Source organism: Saccopteryx bilineata, chromosome 1 (assembly GCF_036850765.1).
Source record: "Saccopteryx bilineata isolate mSacBil1 chromosome 1, mSacBil1_pri_phased_curated, whole genome shotgun sequence".
NCBI lineage: Eukaryota > Metazoa > Chordata > Mammalia > Chiroptera > Emballonuridae > Saccopteryx > Saccopteryx bilineata.
In genome coordinates this window covers 73202334-73214502 of record NC_089490.1, presented here as the reverse complement: position 1 = coordinate 73214502, position 12169 = coordinate 73202334, and the positions used below count along the sequence as shown (strand labels likewise).

Below are 12169 nucleotides of genomic sequence, written 5' to 3'. Positions count from 1 at the left end.
GTCTGCTGCAGGCGATAAGAAGTACATCATGGGCTCCAAGCTGTCCACTCTCGACGCCACCGTGTTTGGACACCTCGCCCAGGCAATGTGGACCTTACCGGGGACGAGACCTGAGCGGCTGATCAAAGGCAAGCACCAAGAACCCCTTTGGGTTCTGAGAGTTGCTGGGAGGGCGAGGGCGGGGGTGGTGTCTGCGAGCTTGGCAGTGCTTTATGGACACACCAGGGCTGGGGTCAGTTTTCTGTGCTCAGGCTATGCACGGGTGAAGCAGACACCGGTCTTCTCACCTGCCTCCTTGTTCACATTGTGTTCTGACAAAGCTGACACAAATCTAGTCTCGTTCTACATCAGGGCTTTTCTTCCAGCTCCTTACATAGTTTGCTCAACACTTGTTGCTGAAACGGGGCTTGAGTTCCTACCTAACCCCTTGTTTGGTTGGTTTTCCCTGATCTCTGCGGGACAGTGGTACTGGTGTGCCCAGTGCCGCAGCGGGCACGGGGCGGGGGGCTGATGGACTCACTGCCCATCTCAGATGCTCTTTTTTTCTTAGCTGATCTTAGATATTTCACATGCAGGTGAAAGTTCATGACTCTGTGTCATTTGAGTTTGAGGAGAAAGCACTTCTTTCTCCTGTTTCAGTGAAGTGTCTGTAGATCATACAGGCAATGAGCAAAGTGTCAATACATGCTTGTAAGTCTGGTGCCATGCAAAATTTTATTATTAATATTACTATATGCACATTTTGACCAAAGAAACCCAACCTTGTATTTTTGTTGTGAGATATTGGCTATAAGACTGGTCAGAATCACAATTCTAGACTGGAGGGGAGGAAGTGAGGGCGAAGGGCCGAGCGAGAGGCTGAGCAGGCGTGTTGGGGTGGGGGTGAGGGTGGTAGCCAGCAATCAGCTTTGTGTTGGCAAGGGGGCAGGGAAAGCTCAACTGGAGCTGATGTCAGGGAAACAGATCCTGGCATGTGTATGCACGTGTGTGGTGGAGCGGGGTGGTGGGGTCAACAAGGCAGCTGAGGCCTCTGGGAGAGGCTTCCCTTGCATGGGTGGGTGGGGACTGGGATCTTCTCCAGTTTGAAACAGTACCTAACATGTCTAGGGCCTGGGGATGTGGGGGTCAAAGTTCATTATTTAGGTTTGGGGAAGGGGGCTCAAAGAGTTCATCAAGGTATTTATGCCCCAACTGAGCAGGCTGGGGGTGTAGATGAGACCATTAGTACACAGTAAGGCAGAATTGCACGTGAAACTGAGGCAGGTGAGCAGTGACGTGTGGTGATCATGGGTGGGTGGGGGTGGCGATTGGCTGGTGGAGGCTGTAGCTGTGTATGTACCCATGGCCCGTGTGCATTTCCGGAAGTTCAGACCAGGCTATGGGTAAGAGGAGTCACTCTCCAGGTCCTCCTGCGGGTGAGGCTGGGGCTCCAGATGCATGACCAGGCTTGTTCAGAATGGTTTAGGTGTTGAGTGAAGGTCTGGGACTTCCCTAAGGGTTAGGGATAATGTGCATACTGGGGATATTTATAGCTTTTCAAATATTTTCCTTTTTAAATCAGATTTTCCATGGTGGACTAAAATATATTGATTACTTTCAGTTCCTGTAGGAGTGTGTTTTGTGTTTACTCTCTCTTCCTGTTACTTCCTCCTCTCCCCTGTTTCTCTACCACATACCGGCTGGCACACCACATCTGCTCACATACTTCTATACACGTACCCCATACACCCTCATTTGTACACGTACACGTACACTTCTAGACAAGCACATTTGCACATGCAAATACACGTACACACCGTATCATATATGTACACATGTCTGTTGAGGTAATCTTTTGTTTATCAGAAGCATTTAGGAGTTTATCATCGGTGGAACTCTGATTTTATAACATCCCTTCTTGCAGAAATGAAGCAACTTTTGTTTATTTATGACTTGGCCCTTTCCTCTCTGTCTTCCTGGAAGGACCTGAGGCATTTAGTGTTCTTTTTAGACAAATAATCAGCCTGTTTGGAGGATTGAATTTGAGTTCCACCCTGAGATACACACATTTGGGGGAATCTGACACTCATCTTCAGGGAACTTCTGGCACGTAGCTGCATGTACTTTGATTCAAAACAAGTTAGTAGCTTCCAGCTCTCCCTGAGGACAGATGTAGCATGAATTATTAAAGTGCAGTGAGTCTCCAAATTTCATTTTAGTCATTAAGTTCAGGCCCCTTCCAAACTTCTGAGCCCAGCTGCTAATATGCAGGCACACTACTAATTTGGTCTCTTCTTCTCTGCCTTTGTTTTTCCTGTGATGCATACTTTCCCAAGAAGTAACAAGAGAAGGAGATGTAGAAACAACCAAAAGCCTGGCTAATTTAGAACTGGCTCAAACCCAGGAACATGAGTGGCTCGCATCAGGCACTTCTCTGCCATGGAACACCCATATGTTCCATGTGTGAGTGTGTGTGTGTGTGTGTATAAATACTAGCTTTTTGGTTCTAGATATTACTTACAATATCGCCACACAAACTACTTCTGGAACCATCTATATCAGTGAGAAATGTTCTTTAATTTAGGTGAGTAAAGGACAGACTATGAATAGTCAGCAATTCTTAAAATATTTGTTTGTTTATATACCTATATGTCTATAGATATATACCTGTATCTCTATAGATATAGATATATGAAATATTATTTCCTTACTGGAGAAAATTTAGAAATGATAGAAAAGTTAAAAAAATAAAAACAGCCTGACCTGTGATGGCACAGTGGATAAAGACCCCTAGAATGTTTGGCATGGAATGCTGAGGTCACCAGTTCGAAACCCTGGGCTTGCCTGGTCAAGGTACATATGGGAGTTGATGCTTCCTGCTCCTCCCCCCTTCTGTCTCCCTTCTTTCTCTCTCTCCTCTCTAAAATAAACAAAATCCTAAAAAAAATAAATAAAAACAACTTGTGACCCTGTCATTCACAGAGAACTGCTGTTAAGATTGTGGTATGTATCCTCATCTTCTATCAAGTACATGTATGTCTATATTTTTAAAAAGTGGGATCATGATGTTGATACAGTTATAACTTGCCGTTTTCAAATTAGCTGTGTCTTATTGCCATTTCCTTTGTCATTAAATATTCTTCAAAAATATATTTACTAGTTGTCCAATACCTTTATCCTATGGGTTATTTCAAATGATTTTTACAAATATTCTATAGTGAATATTATATAAATATATGTTCCTGCTTATCACAGCTTAGTTTCTTAAATTTCAAGTTGAGAAATTACTGTCTCACAAGAGTATAAACTCTTGGTCTGTATGGCTAAAATTGCCTTCTGGAAAGACCACAGCAGTTTATATTCTCACAAGCTTTTGTTTGAAAGCACTTAAAATTTTGTTCCTTAATTAGGCTTGAATATAATTTATTTTAAAATTTTTGCCATTTTTAGAGTCAAAAAAGGATCTCAGTTTAATTAACACTCTTGAGGAGTCGTCACATTTGAGGTTTTGATCAGAGTAGCCTTATCAGAGAATTGCATGTAAACTTGGCACTCTTTGAAAACAGATGTGGAGACCTGGGGAGCTGAGAACAGTGAAACTGAAGCAATGAAAGGAAGGGCTCTGCACACATCTGCTTGCCTCCCCAGCCCTGCGCAAACCTCCCCAGCTCTGCTCAAACCTCCCCAGCTCTGCGCAAACCTCCCCAGCTTTGTGCAAACCTACCCAGCCCTGCGCAAAACCTTCCCAGCCCTGCGCAAACCTCCCAGCCCTGCGCAAACCTACCCAGCCCTGCTCAAACCTCCCCAGCTCAGCGCAAACCTCCCCAGCTCTGCGCAAACCTCCCAGCCCTGCGCAAACCTCCCAGCCCTGCGCAAACCTACCCAGCCCTGCGCAAACCTACCCAGCCCTGCTCAAACCTCCCCAGCTCTGCGCAAACCTTCCCAGCTCTGCGCAAACCTCCCAGCCCTGCGCAAACCTACCCAGCCCTGCGCAAACCTCCCAGCCCTGCGCAAACCTCCCCAGCTCTGCGCAAACCTACCCAGCCCTGCTCAAACCTCCCCAGCCCTGCGCAAACCTCCCCAGCTCTGCGCAAACCTCCCCAGCCCTGCGCAAACCTACCCAGCCCTGCGCAAACCTCCCCAGCCCTGCTCAAACCTCCCCAGCTCTGCGCAAACCTCCCAGCCCTGCGCAAACCTACCCAGCCCTGCGCAAACCTACCCAGCTCTGCGCAAACCTACCCAGCTCTGCGCAAACCTACCCAGCCCTGCGCAAACCTCCCCAGCCCTGCGCAAACCTCCCCAGCCCTGCGCAAACCTCCCCAGCTCTGCGCAAACCTCCCCAGCCCTGCGCAAACCTACCCAGCCCTGCTCAAACCGCTGAACGGACGCTGCTTTTTCCTGAATTTGTCAGAAACGAAACTGTTCTACGAAAAATCTTGATCAGCAGCTCTTTTACCAACAGTTATTTATTGCGCTTGGACTATTTTTTTTTTTTTGGCCTATTATTTAATAGATTAAAAAGTGGAAAAAATTCTGGACATCCTTGAGAAAGATGGCGGGCCACACTGTTACTGCTCTCTGCCTGGAGGTGTTCAGGAAGAGGTTGTTATGGGGACATTCAGGGCTCAGGTGACTTTTGTCTTTATATTTTGAAATCTTTGAATTTAAAGTGTCCTTTAGCTTCAAGGAGATGAGGGCAGAAGATGTCCTCATTAGGGCATTTAGGTTTACTATGGACTTCGCCCAGTGCCCTTCTTGCCTGTGTGACAGAGTGCGGGTGGAAGGAAGCAAGAGCGGAGAGCCAGCATCTCGCCCAGGTGGGAAACAGGGAGGTGCCAAGTACATTCCTGCAGCCCCGATGAGTGTGTGTGGGCACTGGCTCCATGTTGTCCCTGTATTTGCTGGCTGATGACCAAGGGCTGGGCAGCTGGTGCTGGGAGACCCTGGCAGGCTTCTCCCTCCCTCGCCTTCCTCCCGCGCATGATTGGCAGCCACGAGAAACTGAGTCCGGGCTCTCGGATCTGGTTGACGTTTTCAGTGTCCAGCGGTGCAGAATGCTTTTGAATATTATAAAAATGGAAGTGACATAAGAAAGTACAATGAGTCACTTTTTTCAGAGTGGTGGGGGGATGTTTCCACTTGAGAAATTCCAAGAGAAAAGCTCTTTATTCTGTCTGGGAGTGTGGTCTGTTCAGAGGGCCACTGGCTTTCTGTTAAATACCCTCTCCAGGTGTTTGAGAATATCACTAATCACTCATTAGTATTTTACTAATGTATCTTATTGGATTTTTAAACTAAAAAGGTAATATATGATTGTTGCAGTAAGCGGAATAATACAGGTGTATTTTAAAGATTTCTGACCTCCCACCATCCGTATTTAATACCACCTCCCATGGAATAATAAATATTAGGGATTTGGAGTAAATCGTTGGTGCCTTTCTTTTTTTATCTACAAATTTATGTAATCATATGCAGCTGTTTTGGTTTATTTTATTATTCTTAAACTAAACAATGAAATTATGTTATACACATTATTTTATAATTTGCTTTTTTTGACAGCTGCACATTATTCTTTGGAATTGATATACCATAATTTATTTAATCAATGTTTTCCATCTTTCCTTTTTTTTTTTTTTTAATTTTTTTTTTCATTTTTCTGAAGCTGGAAACAGGGAGAGACAGTCAGACTCCCGCATGCGCCCGACTGGGATCCACCCGGCACGCCCACCAGGGGGCGATGCTCTGCCCATCCTGGGCGTCGCCATGCTGCGACCAGAGCCACTCTAGCGCCTGAGGCGGAGGCCACAGAGCCATCCCCAGCGCCCGGGCCATCTTTGCTCCAATGGAGCCTTGGCTGCGGGAGGGGAAGAGAGAGACAGAGAGGAAAGCGCGGCGGAGGGGTGGAGAAGCAAATGGGCGCTTCTCCTGTGTGCCCTGGCCAGGAATCGAACCCGGGTCCTCCGCACGCTAGGCCGACGCTCTACCGCTGAGCCAACCGGCCAGGGCCCTTTCCTTGTTTTTTTTTTAGTGATACAGCCCTGCATTTGACATTCTTATACATGTATCTTTACATAGTGATACTTTTATATTAGTAGAATAGAGTAGTAAAAGTGGTCTGGCCTTGGCCGTATAGCTCGGTTGGTTGGAGCATCGTTCTGGAGTGTGAAGGTTGCCCATTCGATTCCCCAGCCAGGGCCCATACAGGAGCAGCTCAGTGTCTCTGTCTTTCTCCTTGCCTCTCTTTCTCTCTCTGTTTCTCAAAAAAAGAAAAAAAGAAAAAAGAAAAAAAAAAGTGGTCTGATATGTACATTTAAAATTTTAATAGATAATGTATTACTTTTCCAAAAAGATTGTAGCAGTTCCGGCTATGACCTGCCATGTAGTACTGTGACTGACCTCCACATTGGATGCTATCAGACTTTAATTTTTTAACCAGATGGATGAAATTGTTATCTGATTATTGAGTACACTTGGAAAAGTGCAGTTTCCTAGGTTACATTTTCAGTATAGGTATTTATGTCAATAGGCATCTCTCTCTGTCTCTGTCTCTCTCTCACACACACACTACACACACAACTGGTTTCTACTGCCAACTTGTTTCTTTTTTTTTTTAAGCGAGAGAGAGAAGAAAAGAAAGAGAGACAGATAGAGACAGACAGGAAGGGAGAGAGATGAGAAGCATCAGTTCATAGTTGCAGCATCTTAGTTGTTCATTGATTGCTTGCTCATATGTTCCTTGACCAGGAGGCTCCAGTCGAGCCAGTGACCCCTTGCTCAAGCCAGCGACCATGGGGTCATGTATATGATCTCATGCTCAAGCTGGAGGTCAAGCTGGTGACCTTGGGATTTCTGGGTCCTCAGCATCCCACGCCAATGCTCTATGCACTGTGCCACTGCCTGGTCAGGCAACTTTTTTAGATTCTTTTGGCTGGTAGGCATGTTGAATGCGTACACTGATAGAAAATCTAAGCACAGGAATAATTGGCAAAGATGAAGGTAGAACTTAATTACAGATTTTCACTCTTTTCATTAGGGGCAAGACATGAGGGTGGGTGTGTGAACTAGTTCTTGCTTATCAAAGCAAACTCTTTCTTAACTGCTTGATAGAATAATTACTTCCTTCATGATGACTCATTATCTTTGAGGGGCAGCTTCTTACAATCCTGAGACCCCAGAAAGAATGACAGAAAAATATCCTGTGACAGATGGTGCAGAGCTACTAATTCCCAGGCCACAGTGTCAGCTCATCAGGAGGGAAGCAGAGTGGAGTCATAGCGAAGGGCAGGGAGCCCGGAGACCGCTTGTGTTTGAATCCTGGCTCTGCCACTATCTAGAACTTGATCTTAGCCAAGTTAACTAACCTCTCTGTTGCAGGTTTCCCATTACAGACAGGGATAATAATGTTTTCTGCCTCATAGAAGATTTTTGCAAGGACTAAGGAAGTTAATATGAATTCAACAAATGAAAAAAAGCACTTCCAAGTGTCTGGTACACAATAAGGACTATATAGGTGTTTGCTAGTCTGATTAATTTTTTTTATTATATGCTAAAGAGGTATTAATGTCACACAGTCATGAAGGAGCAGGTCTCCTGGAAGAATGGTAAAGAAACAGGCTGTACAAGGAACAGCCACAAAAGCAGTGGACAGAGCTATGGGTGCTGTGGATCTTGTGAATAGATTCTGGCTTTCTAGCAGCTCTTCGGGAATGGACTTGATTGAGGCAAACAGGGCTGTCCCCTGGACCTGCTGTGAGGTGACCATGATTTGTTTTTGATGTCTCCGCCACCTCCTTGCTGTTGCCTCCACATCTTTATTCAGTTCCTGGTTACCTGTGACTGGCAGCAGTAGCTGGTGAGGTATTTCACGACTGCGTCCTTGAGGGAGAAGAGAAGTGAAGGTTTTGCCTGCATCTTTCCAAAAGGGACCAGTGATGTTGGCTCTTCTGCTCCTGGCTCCTTAAGAGTGCACAGGAAAACCTTTGAGTAGGGAGCAGTCGGGATGGATGCTTTCAGAGTGTGAATTGTGCGATTCTGATCTGATAGGAATGAAAATGGGGACCTGGCACCAGGGCAGGAACACTGGTTTACAGGATCCTTGAAGCAGGGGATGTGCTTTGTTGTACTTTGTAGGGGGATGTATTTGTTTCAGCAGAACAGCAATCAAGTTTTGAAAAATTTTAATAACGTGGAAAAACATTTGCGTTAATGTTACAGGAAGTAATAGGTAATAATAATAATGATAATAGGCAAATAGGAAAAAATACTGAAAGAATGACACCAAAAGGTTAATTGTGGTTATCTTGGATTGATGAGATTAGAGATCTTTTGTGGGGTTTTTTAATTTTTATTTTATTTATTTATTTTTACAGAGACAGAGAGAGAGTCAGAGAGAGGGATAGACAGGGACAGACAGACAGGAACGGAGAGATGAAAAGCATCAATCATTAGTTTTTCATTGTGCATTGTAACACCTTAATTGTTCATTGATTGCTTTCTCATACGTGCCTTGACCGCGGGCCTTCAGCAGACCGAGTAACCCCTTACTCGAGCCATCGACCTTGGGCTCAAGCTGGTGAGCTTTTGCTCAAACCAGATAAGCCCGTGTTCAAGCTGGTAACTTCGGGGTCTCGAACCTGGGTCTTCTGCATCCAGTTCGACGCTCTATCCACTGCGCCACCACCTGGTCAGGCGGGTTTTTTTATTTTTTATTTTTATGATTTATAGTTTCTCTATATAGGCTCCTAATTTTCCAAAATGAGATTATATTATTTTTTAGATAGAAAATATGAGTAGTTATAAACTATAATTAGAGCTCTTAAAGAAACAATCTAAATGCCCTGTGAGAAGGGATTAGTAATAACAAAATGAAACTATGGTACATCTGTATAGTGAATTACTGGTGATAAGGTGAAATTGAAAGATTTTCATTATATGTTGTTAAGTGGAAAAATGTAGGCTAGGAAACAGAATATATAGTAAATGTTATACAGCAAATGTAAATATATAAAAATCTATATAAATATAAAATTCTGGAAGAATATAAGTGAAAATATGGAGAATGGGATTATTGGTAATTTGTTTATTTTTGGCTTATCTATATTATCTATTATTCTGAAATAAAATATGGATCACCTAACTACATAATAAGTGAATGTTTTATATAATTTTAAAAAGTAAACAGCCAAAATATTTTAAGGGCCATAAAGTCCTATTAGACTGTGACAAATTATATTTTTATAAGCAATGTTGCCATCTGGTGGACTAAAGGCAGAAACTCACCCTCCTCCTTCCTCATTTGAAATTAGAAAGGAAAACCAAATACCATGTCATGTTTCAAATGCCTGGATGATTTTAGCTATTCAGCTACTTCCTTTGATTCATGTGCAGATAAAGGAGCCCAGTCACCAAGTGGGAATGCAGTTGTGGAATTTAATTAAAAAACCCCCAAAACTACTTTTCCGTGGGTACAGTCATCTATGAAGACAATTCTGAGTTATCCATTTTAAGGATTATTTAGAGCAAAGTTTCCATCCTAAGATAACATTTGTCAACTACTTGGCGTAGTACACAGCCCATAATCACACTACAAATATTTGTGGAATGTGTGATTACTTCTGGCTGGTTTAAGCCAATTGACAGTTGGTGTATTTTCATGGACTATAAATTAATTTAAAGATGAGCCAGCTGAAGCACTAGTTCTCTTGATATGCAAACATAAAATAATAAAATGTTTCACAAAGCAAAATGATGGTAGTTTTAGCTGCCGTTTTGGATAAACTACCCACCCCCAATTTCTCATCACCATAGGAACTCACTCCTACATTTCATCTAGCCCTTCACTGAATTTAGCTTTTCCCACTCACCTTTCTAGCTACATGTAGAAAATCTAAATATTTTGACAGTTCCTCTGTGGAAAACACTTTTAATATCTACCCCGCCCCATTCTCCCAGATCTCTCAGAAAGCCAAGTGGTGGGCAGGTGGTTGCCTTTGAGAACTAACTCCAGTTGTCCTTGCCACATTGCAGGTGAGCTGATCAACCTTGCCATGTACTGTGAGAGGATCAGAAGGAAGTTCTGGCCGGAGTGGCACCATGATGATGACAACACCATCTACGAGTCCGAGGAGAGCAGTGAGGGCAGCAAAACCCACACGCCCCTGCTGGATTTCAGCTTTTACTCAAGGACAGAGACCTTTGAAGATGAGGGAGCGGAGAACAGTTTTTCCAGAACGCCAGACACGGATTTCACCGGACGCTCGCTCTTTGATTCTGACGTGGACATGGACGACTCCACAGACCACGAACAGTGCAAGTGACGCTGAGCCTCACTGGCCCTTTCCTGCTGGCGCGGCCGCGCCCTGGGGTCGGTCCAGTGTCCCAGGTGCAATCCACCTGTGCTGGAAGGAGGCCTTCATGCGTGGCACAGTTCTCACAAGCTAACTGGACAATAGCAGCCTTATTTCTTTTTTGTACCAATGAAACACAGAACCATTCAGATGGCTCCATTTCAAACAAACAGGAAAAAAAAAAAGTCAGCATGGTTCCTGAAATCCATTTTTGTTTTCATTAGAAAACTAATATCAGGAGGTAGACCAGGTGCAAATGCAGGTTTTCCTCAGACTGTTTATGTTGCTCCTCCTCAACCTGAGGGCTTAGCTGTGAGATGAATCATGAGCATTCTTCATCCACCAGGGTTTGGAGTAACGAGAGGTGTCATCAGAAGGAATGTAGAAGATGAATGTTTGATGACTGCTTGTATTTTATGTGTGTGTATATGTGTTGAGATATAAGTCAAATAAAATCCATAGATATTCAGCAAACACCTACTATGTGCAAAGCACTGTGCTTGGTCCTAATCAGTATAAGTTTTATTCTAAGCCCTGCTGGTGAATAGCTGTGCGATTTCGGGCAAGTCTCTTAATTCTTGTGTGCCTCATTTCCCCCACCTGCAAAGTGGGGACGGTAACACTCTCCACCTACCTACCTCACAAGGGTGTTGTGAGGATGCATGGGGTCCCATTTCACACTTTAAACCTCTTGGAAGAGGTGTGACATAAACACAGCATTTTATTCTTTATTGTGCTTCATACATTTGAAGATTTGAGGGCAAAGGTGTTCTGCATCCCGGCAACAGCAGCCACAGTCCCATGAACAGGCTGAGCAGATGAAGCACACAAAGGTACAGTCAGGACTCTGTCATTATTCCTTTGTGATCTTGCTTGAATTGAAATCTTTTCTTGAAAGAACCTTGGAAATATTTTTACAAGTCATCAACAGCTACAAATGATCTTTCATTATGCATATCAGCAGAAACGTCTTTCTTCATTGCCTGAGTGCACAGGAGAATGTTGTCCTTCGCTGATTCCTGAGTGTTAAGTTGCCTGTGTTTGATTTGTTTGGTGGGAATAAAGCTGAGGAATATGATGGGCTTAACGGAGGTGAAGGGGAAAGTATTTGATTGATTTTTGTAAGCAGAAGCTTGCCAACTTGTAATGTCTTTTTGAGAACAAACCTTGCAAGAGGTGTTGCAAAGGGGATGGAGAAAGAGGACCGTGTTGCTAGTATCCAAGCACTTTGTGTAGTGTGGACTCTATGCAGTTTTATTAATGCCAACTTTTCTGGTGTTCTCAGCTATTGCCCAGTGAGAGGAAGGCAATGCCGAGTACAAATTTTAATGTTTCTTAAGACTCTCCCATTCCCGCCCCCTACTCCCACCCTCCCCGAGAGCCATGAACTCTGTACTTACTGTATTTACTAAGGCATCCTAACTGTGAAGATACAGTTTTGTTGACTTAAAACATTGTCCAGTGAAATCTGGGGTGCAGATCCTGGCCGTGGATTTGGGCTGATAGAGTCAGTGTTAAGATTCACAGGTGCAAACAACACTGCTTTGTTTCTGTTCACAAATGACCGAGTGGGTAAGGGCCATTCGTTATGTGGTTGAAGAGGCAATTCTTAGAAGACGGCAAATTCTTCTGAGAAGTTCATGTACTTCAGAAAGACGCTTTGAACATAGCTTTTGCAAAAACAATCCTAAAATGCTGTAGATTAAGAGAGAGATAAAGGGGGATAGTTTCTGAGGCTGTTTTTCATTTAAGCAACTGTGTAGAGAGTATGGAACAGGAAGAAATGCTGAGATAACCTAAGTTAGAAATTCTTATTCTACAGATAACTTCATTGTTTCTGTCTT

At 43.8% G+C, this 12169-nt stretch overlaps 1 protein-coding gene across 3 annotated transcripts in view; it reads left to right on the top strand.

The window, feature by feature from the left end:
• FAXC (failed axon connections homolog, metaxin like GST domain containing) overlaps window positions 1–11674 on the top strand; it is a 69519-nt gene extending 57845 nt beyond the window's left edge. For all 3 annotated transcript variants that reach the window (XM_066254404.1, XM_066254400.1, XM_066254399.1), the window contains 2 exons: window positions 12–128; window positions 10006–11674. In XM_066254404.1, the coding sequence (XP_066110501.1) occupies window positions 12–128; window positions 10006–10295 (407 nt within the window). In that variant the 3' untranslated portion in view covers window positions 10296–11674. The remainder of the gene's footprint in view (window positions 1–11; window positions 129–10005) is intronic.
• The last annotated feature ends 495 nt before the right edge of the window (window positions 11675–12169 follow it).